This window comes from Ammospiza nelsoni, chromosome 2 (assembly GCF_027579445.1).
Source record: "Ammospiza nelsoni isolate bAmmNel1 chromosome 2, bAmmNel1.pri, whole genome shotgun sequence".
Lineage (NCBI taxonomy): Eukaryota > Metazoa > Chordata > Aves > Passeriformes > Passerellidae > Ammospiza > Ammospiza nelsoni.
In genome coordinates, this window is record NC_080634.1 from 50,739,574 (window position 1) to 50,755,007 (window position 15,434).

At 44.0% G+C, this 15,434-nt stretch overlaps 1 protein-coding gene across 1 annotated transcript in view; it reads left to right on the forward strand.

Moving 5' to 3' along the window:
* The window catches only part of MTUS2 (microtubule associated scaffold protein 2), a 243,294-nt gene that overhangs the window by 218,303 nt on the left and 9,557 nt on the right, over nucleotides 1-15,434 (forward strand). Inside the window, exons 9-13 of the mRNA XM_059493947.1 lie at nucleotides 1,441-1,507; nucleotides 8,024-8,238; nucleotides 11,848-11,953; nucleotides 13,701-13,774; nucleotides 15,197-15,295. Coding sequence (XP_059349930.1) covers nucleotides 1,441-1,507; nucleotides 8,024-8,238; nucleotides 11,848-11,953; nucleotides 13,701-13,774; nucleotides 15,197-15,295 — 561 coding nt within the window. The remainder of the gene's footprint in view (nucleotides 1-1,440; nucleotides 1,508-8,023; nucleotides 8,239-11,847; nucleotides 11,954-13,700; nucleotides 13,775-15,196; nucleotides 15,296-15,434) is intronic.

A 15,434-nucleotide genomic window follows, 5' to 3' on the forward strand; every position in this document is an offset into this window, starting at 1 on the left:
ATGAGAAAGATGCCCACATCATCTGGGGCTCCTCAAGCCGTCAAGGCTCTCAAATCAGTTCAGTTTATCACTCCATTTACAGCAAACTTTCTGGAATGGATGTAGTTTGGATCTGGTGGAAATCATCCCAAAAGGGCAGTATGTAAGGGATTAATTCAAAGTCCAGATTCTATTATTCTGGTATTACTAGAAATGAAGTTGTGTTACTTCTCTTAACATAGTTAAAAGTTAGGGGCAGGAAAAATACACAGAAACATTAAGTTCTGAATTTTTTTTCCACTTTCATTTCTGTAATATAAAACTGACTTGCTATCTTATCTGCTATGTATCCTGCAGCCAAAGTAATCCTGTCTGTGCCCTAGATTTTTATTAGCCTTGCTTGCTTAATACAGAAAGATTTAGTTCCTAGGACTCCTTTTAATTCAATTTACTGTTGCACTGCTTTTTGTATTGAATATGATTTTTCTGTAGTGTCCTTTAAGGATTCTTGACCTTTTCTAACCCGGGACATATTTATAGTAACCTGATCTAGTTTTATTAATCATTAGTGATCTTTCCAGCAGGGTACATTCCTTTGTCTTCTTTCTAATATGAATTCATGATACATCCCAATTTAAAGTGCCCATATGATTGAACTGCTATGCTGGGATTTATTGTACTCCAGTGGATGGAGATAAGAATTTTGTTTGTCAGTTTGCACAGCACTAGTCAGATATCTGCTGTCAAAGTCCTTGCATTTTGGTAATAACACCTTAACATTGCTCATGTAAATACATTTTAGTTTTCCTTTAGCCAATTAATCTGTTTTACTCCTTAAATATTCAGATTTCTTTTGAGACTAGTCAAGGAAAGGGGCCCTAATAAATAAATAAATAAATAAAATCACAGAAATAGATGTGGAGATGGCCATGAACATCAGGTTATTAGTGGTGTTTGTATGGGAATGCTCACCATGCATAAAATGGTGTGAGTACAGCAATCTGCTCTGTGAGTTTGACTCTGTGAATGTATTGATATGATTGGACGTGGCTAAATGCAGGCTTAAATAGATGAAAAAAATTTAACAGTTTTAATACATCCATCTTGTACATGCAGTCCAGCCATAAATGATACACTGACCACAAAATTATTAAAAAATAGAGATGTCTTTGTTGACACATAGGAGTTAACAGAGTATTCTGCACTGTTGTGTGTACAGGAGTGTGTGTACATGTACTCTTAGACATACAAGGTACTTGTAGCCCACGAGTTGTAGCTCCTAAGCTTGATTTAAAAACTGAATGAGTTCATTATAATCCCACTCCCCTCCCCTAAAAATCCCCTAAACCAAAAAAAAGAAAAAGTAGTATCTAATCTGCTTTACTAAATGAACATGTGAAAGTGCTTATCTGGGATAAACCTGGGTGCTATACATATTTTTCTCTCTTTTTCCTTAAACAGAATGAAAATGCCCTCGTGAAAATAAAGGAGTTAGGAGTCGAGCTTGAAAAAATCAGGGAGGAAGTTGGTAAGTAGTACAACAAAAGTAACAACAAAGTGATTTTCTCACTTTACATGAAAGCAGTTATTTTGATTCCCTGTGACCTGATCCTGGGGAACCTCCATGGTGAAATGTTTTCTGAAGCCCAGTGGCAAAGGGTTGTGTGATTGTGCAGGGAACCTTGATTTTACCTCTTCGCTGTGCAGATGAGTTCCTCACCACACACACTTGTGCATCATCTTTGCTATACAAATTGCTCTCCATGAATCCATAGCTTCTGTCCTCAAACACCAGCACTGCTGAGAAGAAAGCACAGTGTGATGAGAAGTGGGAGCTTGGGACCATTGCAGTGCACAGTGACTGGGAATGCATGAACAACCAGCTTATGAACATTGCTGTGTTTCACAGTTCAGCTACAAACCAAAGGACACCAAGCTCAGAATTTGCTTGTTAATATCTCTAAGATCTCTTGCTGGTTGAGAGACAGAAAGAGCAATGCATCCCATTTGGTCTGTGTATTCCCTGTATATCTGCATGCCCCTCTTTTCCTTTTGAGTTTCTGATCTAGACAGCAGAGAGAGTGTAAAGATACTGCCACTCCTGAGAGAGAGGGTGGGATTTTGCTCTGGCTTCAGCCAACAGGCTGAGTTCTTCTGGGCTTAAATCTCTCCAGAATGAATGTGATGTTGGGTTCATCTACCTCAAGGCAAAAGGAGAGCAGGACCACTGCATCAGGGCACACCTTGAGTACCAGCAGGTGTTGGAACCACTGATGACTGGAGCTATGAACAGGAGGGACCTCTCAGCTTTCCCTGCATGTGGGAAACCAGTTCCTGGGTCACCCATTAAGTACAGACTGTGTCAAGTGGCCAGCAAAGGGAGGCTCAGGCCAAACCCTTGTGGGATGGGCAGAACTGCAGATCCTCCCTGTGTTTTGCCTTCACCTTGCCTATGACAGCCCACTTCAGAAAAGCTGAGCACAGCTCTTTTCAGATGCCCAACATCTTGTGCTCCCTGCTTTGCCCCTCTGAAATGCTTTGGCTGCTTGTCATTTCATAAAGAGCTTTATTGTCCCCATGGCCAGTGTATACTGCAGCAATGGCAAAACAGGATTCCAGTTATTCCCCAATGCCTGCCTTCCTCCATCCTCTGCATCTCCACAGCTCTTACAGAAGAATTGTTGCCACTGGTGCTTTCTTCAGGCAGGGCACACCTGAAGTTCTCAGTTCAATAGCCACTTCTCATTTGAGAGCCCTACCTCAATCTAGCAGGTTGGGTTTGCTCATTTTCCTGAGTGCTTTTCTTAAGTGGTGGTGACATGGGAAGGAAAGAGACATTCAGTGCTGGAGATAAAGAGCTCTGCTTCCATTTACACCATGTTTGTACAGCTGAAATGAGCACACATCCCCAGTGGTTTTGCTGGAGAAGAGAACTTTGCCAGGGGTATAACTGGTGTCAGTTTGGGGGTCTCAGAGCAGCATGCTCAGTAACAGGAGATCCCTGCTCTGCCTGCCCTTGCACATGCAGCAACAGACACCTCCTCTGCACAAAGCTGAGACCTGGTGGCATGTGTGGGGACAGCTTTGGTAAGAACCACAGACACCCCAGGAAAGCACCCTGAGCTGCACTGCTTCAGAAGGGAGATAAGCTGGAGTTGTCTATGGGCTTTCTTTCTCAGAAAGGGAAAAGATGGTGTGACACAGTCCTTTCCTCAGGTCCTGTGGGCATGTGTAATGGAGAGGAGTCATTACAGGCCACCTCTTCCTCCCATCACTCCGGAAGACATGGAGGAGTGGAGGAAATCCTCTCTGTGCAACCCTGAGATAGCATGGCCAGCTAGAACCACTCCCACCAGGGACAAACAAAAAGATGAACATGTGCAGGTATTGCACTTCGGCAGAATGTGAAATAATTCATCAGCAATAAAAATCTTAGCATATATCCCTAAATATCCCTAGCATATATCCCATATCCTATTATGTATGGGAGGTAAATTATTGTGCTTTTTAGTATAAGTCAAAAATTGCTGCACAGTCTGTTTTCCTTTGGTATAAAATTACAAAACTTAATTTTGTGAAACAACCAATGTTTTAAATCTGTGGACAAGGCGAAATGGTAAATGAGAGCATTTCTCATCAGTGCAGCTCTTTGCAGTCTCTAAACAGTCCAAGCTGAGGTTATTACTGCAAGCATGAGGGTGCTCCTGGACACATCCAGCCCACCTGTGCTATAGGAGGATTATTTTGGTCTCACTTTCAGATGGATCAGTGTGTTGTACAATATTGTGCATTATTGATGCAAATGAAGAATGAAACAGTCCTTTATTTGACAACAGCAATGTTGGATGATTCTATGAAGAAATTCAGAGAAAATCAGAGCATATTATTTTGACTACAACCAAGCTGTAGTTCTGACTTTCTTCCATTACTTTAATAAGTAAGTTTTCATTAATTTAAAAATAACCTGTTCAGTTAAACAGCATGGGTGTTGGTCAGAAATTCCTGATTTCTCATGTGTAAATTCACCATGTCAGACTCACTGATGTAAATGCCTGAATGAATCAGTAAAACAAGGCTGGACTAGCCAGATTTGATATAGGCAGTGAGTCCAACACTTAGTTGTTTAGCTGTAATTCAAAGTTATAATTTGGGTGCTGAATGTGCTTGGTTTTCACAGTGTGCAGTCTTTAACTTCAACAGAAACTGCAGAAATCTGCTATGCAAAGCAATGAAACTGCAACAGAGAACCCACTGTTCAGAAAAATAAGAATATATGTTTAAGGAAAATTCTTGTGGTAAATAAAACCATTGCTGAAGCAATAGCAGCAATGGACCATGTGTAAAAATAACTTAGGGAAACCTGCATCCTTCTGGAGCCAGGCAAAATACTGAGGTCAGACAACACTGCCCAGTCCTGTGAAAGTGTCACACCGCATCTGAAACCAGCATGGGTAAAATTGTAAAGTGATTCTCCCTTCCCAGACCTGGGGAGGAGCCTTGGCCTCTATAAACACTGAAGGACTTGCTATTTAAAGCAATAAGGTTTGCTCATGTATTTTGCTAGAAATAGCAAGGCTAGGAAAACATGACAAGCAACCGTTCTACACTCAAGAGACCGATTTTATAAATTATAAATATAAGCACTTTTCAGCTGCAACACTGAGTCTCTTTCAATAAAGAGGTTTTGAATACCAGCTGTTTCCCTTCAAACTAGTGGAAATTAAATGTCAAAATTACCTGCTCCTTCACTGTCAGACCAATGACATGAAGTGTGTTGAGAAGAGGTATGGAGATGCATAAAAAACCTGGATGAAGGAAAGGCAATGAGATGTCAAGTTTAAAATGTGTATTATCTGTGTTCTCAAGCATTTCAAAGCCAAAGCCTTTATGCCATCTCCTCCTGGATATGCTTCCCAGTCAGAGGATGCTTAACCTGAGTGTGGTGGCTGTGATTTGTCTGTGATTTTGGGGCCAAGGCTCAGGAAGAAGAGCCCATTTCCCATGTCAGAAGGAAACAGTCCCTCTGTCAGGCCACAAGGCACCAGCCCCAGTTCCCACAGAAGCTGCATCCAGAATGCAAAGTGCCAGGGCTGGGGAGGCTGCACTGTGGCTCTGACTGTGTGGTGGGGGAAGGAAGGTCAGTCCAATGGTGACATCTACCTTTCCCTCACCTCCCCAGCCCAGCCTGAAGTGGGTTTTGCTCATCTGTTGTGCACTCAGCGCTCAGGGAGTAGGGAAGATGCAGTAGCTGGTCTCATTTAACCCAGCACACTGCCATCCAGGAAAGGCCACCTTGTGTCAGAGTCATTTCCAGCCTGTGAGCAGCAATGCAGATCCTACAGAGAAGGAAAAAGAAAACCAGGGTGTAACTCTTCAAAACACACCAGTATTAGCTGTGCTCTGCTTGTCTTGTTCCATGTCAGTAATACATTCATGTAACTTTCCAGAGTAATTTTTTCTTTCTTCCACAAGAGTAGCTCACTTTAACAGTATCCCTGTCTTGATGCCTGAAAGATAAATTCAGAGTTTTCCAGCAGCATTAGCAGGTCACCTGTTCAGGCATCTGTTATGGGGTCCCTGCTGGAGATGACCCAGCTGTTTCACCAGGACCACACAGCTGGCTCCAGCAGGACAGGCTGTCCCAGCTGCAGCTGCAAACCGCTGGGCTCCATGGGTGCTGCCTTCTGCCGTGGCTGTCCCAGGAGAGCTGGGCACAAAGTCCATCTCCCTGATAAGAAGAGATTCAATTTTTCCTCAACACTTCAGTCCTCAGCCTCGTTTGTCTTAGTCTGACACTTATGGTAGGGATCACTCCTTCCCATTAGAGGTGTTTAATATTCTGAATAGGGCAAATTGCCTCATTTTCTGCCTCCAGTAGCATTGTTGGGTGTATGGGGAACATGCCATGCAAGCTCACTTCCCCTGCCTCCCTCTTCCCTCCATTTTGCACCTGCATCAGGGTCTGATTTGTGAATAGTCTTGTATTTCAGGTTACAGGATGTGTTTCATGTGAACTTTCTTTTGGTTAGGGCATGTTTCATTTCCCAGCCCTCCCTGTGTGCTGGGTAATCTCATTAGAGAGGCTGGAGAGAGATGGGGTTCATTACATCCCCTATTTAAAGCCTGAGTAAGTTTGAATTCTACTGAAGGCAGAGCTGCAAGTACAACCCCTCCTGCTCTGGGATCACTTTACATGCCAAAGATAATAAAAAAGCAAAAAACAGGAGAGAGGGTTTAGAGCCCTAATCCAGACTGCCAGGAGACAAGATATTCCAGCTAATGTACCATTCCATTCTGGATATAAGGCAAGTGGGAAAGCCTTCTGTGTGCTGCCAATGAGGTGCTGAACTCACTGGTTCACTCTCTTTCAATCAGGAGCACACAACTTGACACGGACAGAGTCCCCCCACAGTGCTCCAGAAAATTCCAGAATCAGAACAGGAGCCCAGCAGTATTGTGTTTGCAGGGCACCCCAACAAAGGCAGGAATGATGCATCTGATTCCATGTTCTCAGAAGGCTGATTTATTACTTTATTATACTATATTATATTAAAGAATACAATACTATATTAAAGAACACAGAAAGGATACTTACTGAATGCTGAAAAGATAATAATGAAAACTCCTGACTCTTTTCAGAGCCCTGACACAGCTTGGCCCCCATTGGCCAATGAGTCCAAACAACTCACACCAGAATCCAATGAAACAATCCCCTATGGGTAAATAATCTCCAAACACATTCCAGATGAGCACAACAATACAGAAGAAACAAATGAGATAAGAATTGTTTTCCTTTTCTCTGAGGCCTCACTCGCTGCCTTTCAGCTTCCCAGGAGAAAAACCTTGGGCAAAGGGATTTTTTCGGAGAATGTGAATGTCACACAGCAGCGTTTCTCTGTCTGGACATACTGAGCAAATCTGAATATTGGTGTCCAGTAAGTGTGGAAGCAGAGCTCTAAATAGGGTGAAAAATAGGCATGTGGGGAAGGGAATGGTTAGCTTGGGTGTCCAAACTACTTGGCATGGGTGCACCTAACATAGGCTGTGGGGACAGCACTGGTAACTTGGACAAACTGTTGCTATCCTGGGAAAAATGAGCCCAGTCTGACACTGCAGCAGAAAGAGGTAGGAAGATACAGATATTGAACAATTATGTTGTCATAGGATTAATATGGGTTTGAAGCATTCAGCAGGAAGACAACTGCTCCCAATCCTCTGACTTGCAGTGCCACATGGGTCTGTGCATGGCATGTGCATCTTGAAAGGCAAGGGAAGGATAAATATGCAGTTTGTTCAAAAACCTGATCATCTTTCTAAATCAACTATGGGTCTAAATCAGAAAGAAGATCTAGCAGTGCTATTAGAAACCCATTTCTCCTTTAATATTCTGAATGTTATGGTCAGGATGATTTTAATCACTGCTTACCTGTTAGATCTTTACAAGTGAGCAAGCTTGCTCTGTAAATTTACTCTGGCTGATCTTGTCCATCTTGCATCAAGTCTTCAATATCTGGATTTTTGCAACTGTTCTTTAGCAAAGCAAATGGCTGAGGACACAGTGTTTGTGACAGTGCTTTCCTGGGACCTGGGGGACAATAAAGGTGAGGAACCAAATGGGGAAATGGGCTGATTTTCCTTGACTTGATAGAACTGTTGGAAAACACTGGTGTGGATTCTGAGACATAGCCACTGGGTTAGTTCACCAGAGTAAAAATTTCACACTTTCTGATTGCCTTTAGTATCAGTCAGTCACTGCGCTCTCTGATGCCATGAAGCACACAAGATAGTGGTTTGAACACAAAAATATTTTAAGCAAGTGTGCATGAATGGATTTGAATGGTCCTTGCTGGAGCTGGAGACAGGCTTATGGGATGAGCAGCTTCGAACAGCTCGAAAACGGGATGTATGAGATACAAGTGGTCAGTCATACCCCTTGTACAACAGAGTGGGGAGAAGCACTGAGCTCATTGCCCTGCCAACAGGTCCAATGCCACTGCTTGCTCCAGGGCAGCGTGGGGACTGTGTGGTGGTGTTGTCTCCACAGAGCTCAACACGGCGCGATGGAAGGAGCTGCAGAGCGAGAAGGAGCAGCTGGAGCGGCGCTTCCAGGAGGAGGGGCAGCAGCTCCGCAGGCAGCAGCAGCAGGAGATGCAGGCCCTGGAGCAGCGGCTGCAGCAGGAGTACCAGGCCAAGAAGGAGAGCCTGCAGGAGCAGCACAGGCTGCAGCTGGAACAAGCCAAATTGCAGCATCAGGATCAGGTCAGTCTCCACCTGTTGCCTTTGAAGAGTAGTCCACTCTAGTCCTGATTGGGTTCAGGTAATGAAATACATTGAACACTCCAACATGAAGACACTGGTAATGAGTTATGGGTGGGAAAATGTCATCCTGAATATCTTTACTGCTCTTTCTCCCTATTAGTTCTACTGTTTCTTCCATACACTAGTCTATTACATTGCCATGGCTTGTCTTCACATAATGACAATAAAAATATTGCTGATGTTTTACAATAAAAATATTAAGATTAGCTCTGCTGCCCACACATACCTGCTCCTCAACCCACCTCTTTTAGTCAATTTATGACTAAAACCAAGAGTTATAAGAATCTGTACCACACAGGTAAGGCCAGCAGAGCCGGCCCATTGTTATTTGCTAGTTAAAGGGCAACACAGTGAAGCGATAGCAACCATGCAACACATGCTGCCTAAACATCAAGCACATGATGCACTCCAGATCCCCTGATTGCTGCACCACCTCTCAGCCTAATCTCTTGGACTGTACATCCCAAGTGTTTCTCCTTGCTCTGCTTTCTATGTGTAGGCAGGAGTGTTCTCAACAGCAGCTGCTTTTGTCTGGTTTTGTCAGAACAAACACTGGAACTCAATGCAACTGGGTTGTTTTGTCCTGGACAAACTACCTATTTCTGTTCATGAACTGATTTCTAAAGATGTATTAGAAGGTGCTGTCAAATAGGTCTTTATGTGCTAAATCAGATTTCTAAAAATACTTCTCTTAAATGGTTAGAATATATGCTGAGCCATGTCTTTTGGTTCTCATTTCAGTTTATGCAAGTTGGTTTCCTTTCAATGCCCTTCAAAATTTCTGCTTTTCTTTCTGATATGAAGGAGGGGTTATGTTCCCAAAAGCCTTGACAATTTTTTCCTTTCACTGTGTCAGTGTGTCAGTCTGCCTGGTAGAGTATGTTGGCTCTAGCTGCAAAGGCTTACCTCCCCTGGCTCACCTGACAGCAGCATTTGTGAAGGAATTTGTTCATTTTTTGCTGAAATAGATTATAGCTCAGCTCTGCTCTCTTTGAAGTGTTTCTGTGAGCTCTCGGGACCACAAGAACAGATGTTGATTCTTCTCCTGCCAAGCTGATCAGTGCAAGAAAGCTGTTCAAAGTCATTGTAGGACTTGACTAGAAGTGTGCTTATTTTTCTCATGTTTTCATCTGTTGTTACTCTATTCATCATCACAGAGGAGCAGTGGAAACACATCCTTCCCTCTGTGGGGCAAATAGTTCTTGGTTCGCTCCAGAGCTCTGTGTTCCCTGATTGCTGAAAATGACACAAACATTCCTCTCCATTGCTTAGATAGTGCCTCTGTGACCCTAGTATCTCAGAGCTTTAGCCCACATTTTCAATTCACAGTTCAGTTAGCATGATGAGTTTTAGCAGGTTTTCCCTTTGAATTCCTGCTCTGCTGTGCACCCATCCTGTGCTGAGCCCTCTTGGGTCAGTGGGGGCTGACAGGCCATGCTGGGAAGCTGCTCACCAACGTTTCTTGGCCAAGGAAATGGAGCTCTTACACTGCATATGAGAAGAGCCTCGTGCTTGAGCTGCCCATCTGCATGAGGGGGATTTGAATTTGCATTCTTGAAGGCATTAACAATAGCAAAATCCTTCTGACCATGGATCTGCCTGTATTTCTGTATCCATAAATCTGATTTGGAAGCTACTCATCCCACTTTCATGGTTTCCAGTCACAGCTTAACCTTCCATGCTGTGTTGCTTCAGTCACCACTTAGTTCACTACGAGATAGCTGTTATTTGTTTGGAGACACAGTTCCTGTGTCAGGTTTTGGAGGTTCAGCTGTCTCTGAGGAGGTAGCAGAGCATGAGAGCCAAACTCCTCACAAAATAATCTTGTGTGCCAGTGCATGCTCACATCTCCTTGCAGCTGAAGGCAGAATTGCAAAGTAAAGGCTGTGATCTGTCTCGCCAGTGTTTCTCACTTGAGGTGCTCAGCTCAAGCTGTTTTGCCCAGCAGCTTGCTGAACTTCTCCCACTAGAGCTCCTCTTGATTTTACTTTATTAAGCCTTAAAAATCCCACCTGAGGTACTTTCCATAGCCAGAAATAAACATGACTTGTGTTAAGTGAGGTGATCAAGCTTCCAGAGTAAGTTATTAGCATCCAGGAGAGCTGCTTCCCAGTGCCAAGTTGACTATCTGCCATGGAAAACTGCAGACAGGACATCACTCTGGAAGATTAAAGAGAGCCATTTGCAATGTGGATATGAAACACACAGAAGGCAGAAAAATCCCTGCAGATAATTTGGGACATATTTAATTGGCTTTATAGATAAATAGCTTGTCAAGGATGGTGGCAGCAAGGGGAGACTCCTTCACCTTCTTTGGGCATAATCATTCCTAGGGGGGCTGTTCAGCTGAGAAGCAATTAGAGTACAAACAAAGGCTTCAGCAGGGGTGGGGTAAAGAACATGGCAATGCTCATGAGGCTTCAGCTTGCAGACATCATATACAAGGATGCTGTGCTCTGGGAAAAGCCAGGTGACAGTCCTTACCCCATTAGGAGCCCTTTGAGTCATCTGCCCCACCTTTCTCAGCTCTGTCTTGCAATACATCATCAGGCTGAGCCCCCATTATTTTGCAAACAGTTTTTCCCCACTGAGTTGTCTCCCACATTATTATGAAAATTAGTTTGGATAATTTTAAATTCCATGTTAGATGCCCAACTTTCATTTGAAGTGCATATTTTCTCCAGTATGGTTGGAAATTTGGCTTCTGGTGGGTTACCTAATACATATGTTTGACAACAAAAAGCACTGAAATAACATTTATTCAAGGCAAACTCAGATGAAATAAACTTCTACCATTATTTACACAACTGTAAGCAAATAAAGCTGTTTAGGGTCAAGTCACTTAGCCATGAACAGAACAGCTGTTTCACTGTAAATGTAAAATAGTTTGATCCTCTGCCTTGCCAGATATCACAGATAATATTGTGTTAAATGTATGGAACAAAATCACTGTGGTTACAAACCCCAGAAAATCAAATTGATGCATTGCATTCAGAAAATGCTCTGGACCACTGACTCAATTTTCATCAGGATTTCTTATTGTAATTCCTTTAATGATTCATATCAAAAGACCATCATTAGGGATCTCACTTTGCCTTTAGCCAAGTCTAGTAACAAACCATGCACTGAAGGAGTCGCAAACCCAAAGGGTGCTCTGGGACACAGCCCTCTTCCAGCTGCACTCCTCACTCCAACCATGGCCATGGGCTCTGTGGACATTGTTATAAGTTAGATTAATGGAATGTCGAGACTTCTGAACATTGAATAAACAGCATCTCCACCTAAGGGCTTTTTCACCTTTTGCTTTCTTATGTACCTCTTCATCACCTCTTCATCTCCATTAAGCTAAAAAACAAAAAATGCCATCAGCAGCGACGACGCACTACCACTCAAGGCATCAACATGGCAAAACTGGCTCAGGTGCTGCAAGTGTCACATTCAGTAGGTCCCTTTGCTGTCTCTAGCTCACTGGAGCTCTCCAGCAGAGGCTTGTCAGCGTGCCACAGCCTAACCATGTGTCCATGTCTGTGCTCGCTGTTGCTGGAGCAGGTGGAAGATCTCACAGCTGTACATGAAGCTGCAATGTCACAGCTGGAGAATAACCACATAGTGGCCATTACAGTCCTGCAGGATGAGAATGACTGCAAGATTCAAGGTAAGCCAAAGACGACCCAACAGCTACACAGCTGTTCCAGAGCAGGAATTAATGCTGTAGTGACACTGTGCTTCTTTCTCCAGAGCAGATTACACAGAAAATTTGTGTTGATCTAGTGCTTTCACGTGGGGTGGACCACCAGTTTCATTCTAGGGCAGAGGGAGAGATGTCTGTAGTCTACAGCATCTAACTTTGACCTGAAATTATCTGAGGGGGGTCTCTGGGTCAAAGATAAGGCTTTCTCTATGTGTTGCTGAAAATAGAATCCAAATTCCACATCACTTCTCACACAATGCTTTTTCAAGAGCCTAATCCTCAGATGCTCAGGAGAATAGAGCTCTTGGGACATCTCTGAATTTAGGTACTTAAATACCCACAAGTGCTTCTAAAAACAAGACTCATGATTTCCAGTAGCAAACTTCTGGCCATGCTGAGCAGACTAAAGCCTTTTGAAGTGCAAATCTGCACCCCAGCTCTGTTACCTTTATTTTGTGGTAGAGTTTGGCCACAGGATTGATGCTGCAGTCAAAGCTCTTCCCTCCCTACCAGTTCAGTGTCTAAACATTCGCCTTTGAGCATGCTTTGGCTGACATTTAACAGTAATCTGTACAATCTCCCTATTTTTTCCTATATTTTAAATATCTCTAGTAGGTTTTCCCACGTTTCCCAGACCACGCCATATTGCTTAGCTCTGCGTTGTGTCAATTAGAGACACGGTCCAGAGCATAACATGAACTGAGAACAGTCTATTCTCCTCTCTCATGGGCAGAGAAGGTATCTAGAATAGCATTTGTAAATTAATATACACAATTTTGAAAATAAATAAGCAAAAAGCTGATTATTACTTGAGGATAATCTTATCTCTCTGGTTTTTAGTATTTTCTGATGATAAAATTCAAAGTTGTGGTACATCAAGGGTCTGGTGGCTGAAGTTTGTGCTCCCTGCTCCTGGTGCGGGTGTGAAATGCCCTCCTGTGCCTGGAAAGGCACTGCAGCCACTGGAGCCATGTGTCACTTTGTCACACATGGCTGCTGGGACTGCGGCTGCTGAGCAGAAGCCATGGCCTTGGCAGGGAAAACACAAAAAATAGTGTCCATACACTAAAAAGACTGCTGCTACTACTGCACTGAATCATGATTTTATGCCATTGCTCTAGAGATTAAACTTTATTTCACTTTGTTTATTACACTTTTGGTAATTAGTACGCCCAGGGTGAGTTATTCTAGCAGGAAAACTTTTAATCAAGTCTTCTCTGTCTCACTACTGGACTAAACCTCTTAGCTCATCTACCACAGCTTGGGGAGAAGCACTGTCCTTTGTATTTCTGCATCTCAGGTGGCGGCCCTCCTCTCTATCCCCCCAAAGAAATTGCAACCCAAGCTTTTTAATGTATCCAATTTTAAATCCTTTGATTTAGGGTTTCTCACTCTGAACTGGTAAATGGCCCATTGTCAGACTGACCCTTTTCAGATCAGAGTGCCTGGGAACTGAGAATTCTGAGCAGTTCTGAAAAATCAGAATCTGGCCATGTAGAAACAGAGGTATCTGCAAACAGTGAAAGATCAGGGAACTCTGATTTTCAGAACAATTTACCTAAGGTCACAGAGCATATTGCTACCAGTTTCCTATTCCATGTCCTAAAATTGCATCCCAATTTGCATGTGGCTCACAACGTGTGCTCTCAGACCCTGGTTTGCTGGACTTCACTCAGTAATTCATGTCTGTGTAACCTCTCTGTGTAACCAGAACTGAATACTGCTCACAAGCTGGAAAAGGCACAACTGGAGGAGACTTTTGAGAAGCTGCGTCTGTCACTCCAGGTGAGCAGTTTCTTTGTTTCCCACCCTGTGATGTGCAGGGGAGCAGCCCTGGGCACGCTGCCCTCTGCCAGCACACCAGGCTCCTACCAGCTCTGGTACCTCCTGTGCTCTGCCTGTCCAAACTGCGATAGAGCAGCAAACCCTCGGGATCTTCCCTCCCCCTGGGCTGGTTCACAAGAGAGAAAACTTAAAGGGACTTAAAGGCATCTGGATAAAGAAAGAAATGTCTTTTTGACCCTGCTGTCTGCTGGCAAATTTGAGCTCTTCCCTGCTGGATGGGGAGAGCTCTGGCACCTGCAGTGGCTGTGAGCATCACCCTGTCTGCATGGTACCTGCCAGCTGGCACCCCCAGGGCTCAGAAACAGCGACATCTCCCAGCCTGGCCCTGAGCCTGGGTCTGTGCTTTCGCCTCCTCCTGCTGCCTGAATGTGGTAAAGCCGGTCCCACGCTGCAGACACAGCTGCAGCCCCAGCGGAGGGCAGCGCAGTCCCTGCTGTGCGCTGCCCCAGGGCTGCCCTGCTGTGCAGCCAGGCTGTGGGTGGGCAGGTCAGCCCTGCACATCGCAGTTCCCACTGCACATCCCAGTGTTTAACACCAAGGTCAGAGTCGTCTAATCCTTCTAAAAGCTCCGTGCTCTTCTCACTCGCTAGATGAAGAAATCACAGGGAGTGGAGGGCAGAACTGCGCCCCTGTGACACAAGCTAAGGTTGGAAATGTGTGAACAAGTAAAGATGCCAGAGCAATTAATGCAAGCCCTGTTTGATTTCCCAGGCAGAGATGAACTGCAATTTTTAAACGCCCTGGCTAGCAGATATTGTTGCACTGCTACAACAGCTCGAGGCATGTCAGCAGTTTTGCAATAAGGGCTGATGTAATGCTCCAGACAAGAAATCACAACTGTGAAAGATAAAAATACCATCTTCACAGCAACTGTGGATTTTACAGGTGTTGGATAGGCAGAAATGCCTTTGATGGTAACAGAAATATGATTGCTTAAAATAACATGTTGTTCCCATATATAGCTCTGAGATGAAATGATGATCATTTGAATTCCACACCACTAACTCATCATTGCATGTTACCATGTTAGAAGCTTAGAAAGGGGAAGGAAACAGGTATCTCCTGCCTCATTTGGACTCTAAGGACCACACAAATGCATGTGATATAAATGCCAGCTCTGCCAAGGAAGGACATGTCTGTTGTCATCCAGCACAAGGTGATTTAGCATCAGCCACAGGTGTTTCAGGGATTTTGTGATTCCAAGTGGCCTGATATAAAAAAATATCACCTTACAGGGGTGTCTGAGCCTTATTTAGCTTCCCTGATAAACCACTGCCTGGTTTGGCAGTACAGACTGACCAGTATGAGTGTGAGAGGGCTGCTAACACAGCTGATGTGTTAATTGGTGTGTTTCCCCCCCAGGACCAGATAGACACCCTCACCTTCCAGAATCAATCTCTAAAGGCCAAAGCAGACCGGTTTGAAGAGGCTCTGAAGAAAAACACTGAGGAACAGCTGAAGGTAGGTGACAACTCTAACTGTACAGGCATCAAGATATATGTTTCTAAGTATTACACATCACCTGATTCAATGAAGAGCAATTGGATCCTCATTCCAGGGGCAGGGGGCAGGTCCCAGCTGAGACCCTGAATATTGAGCT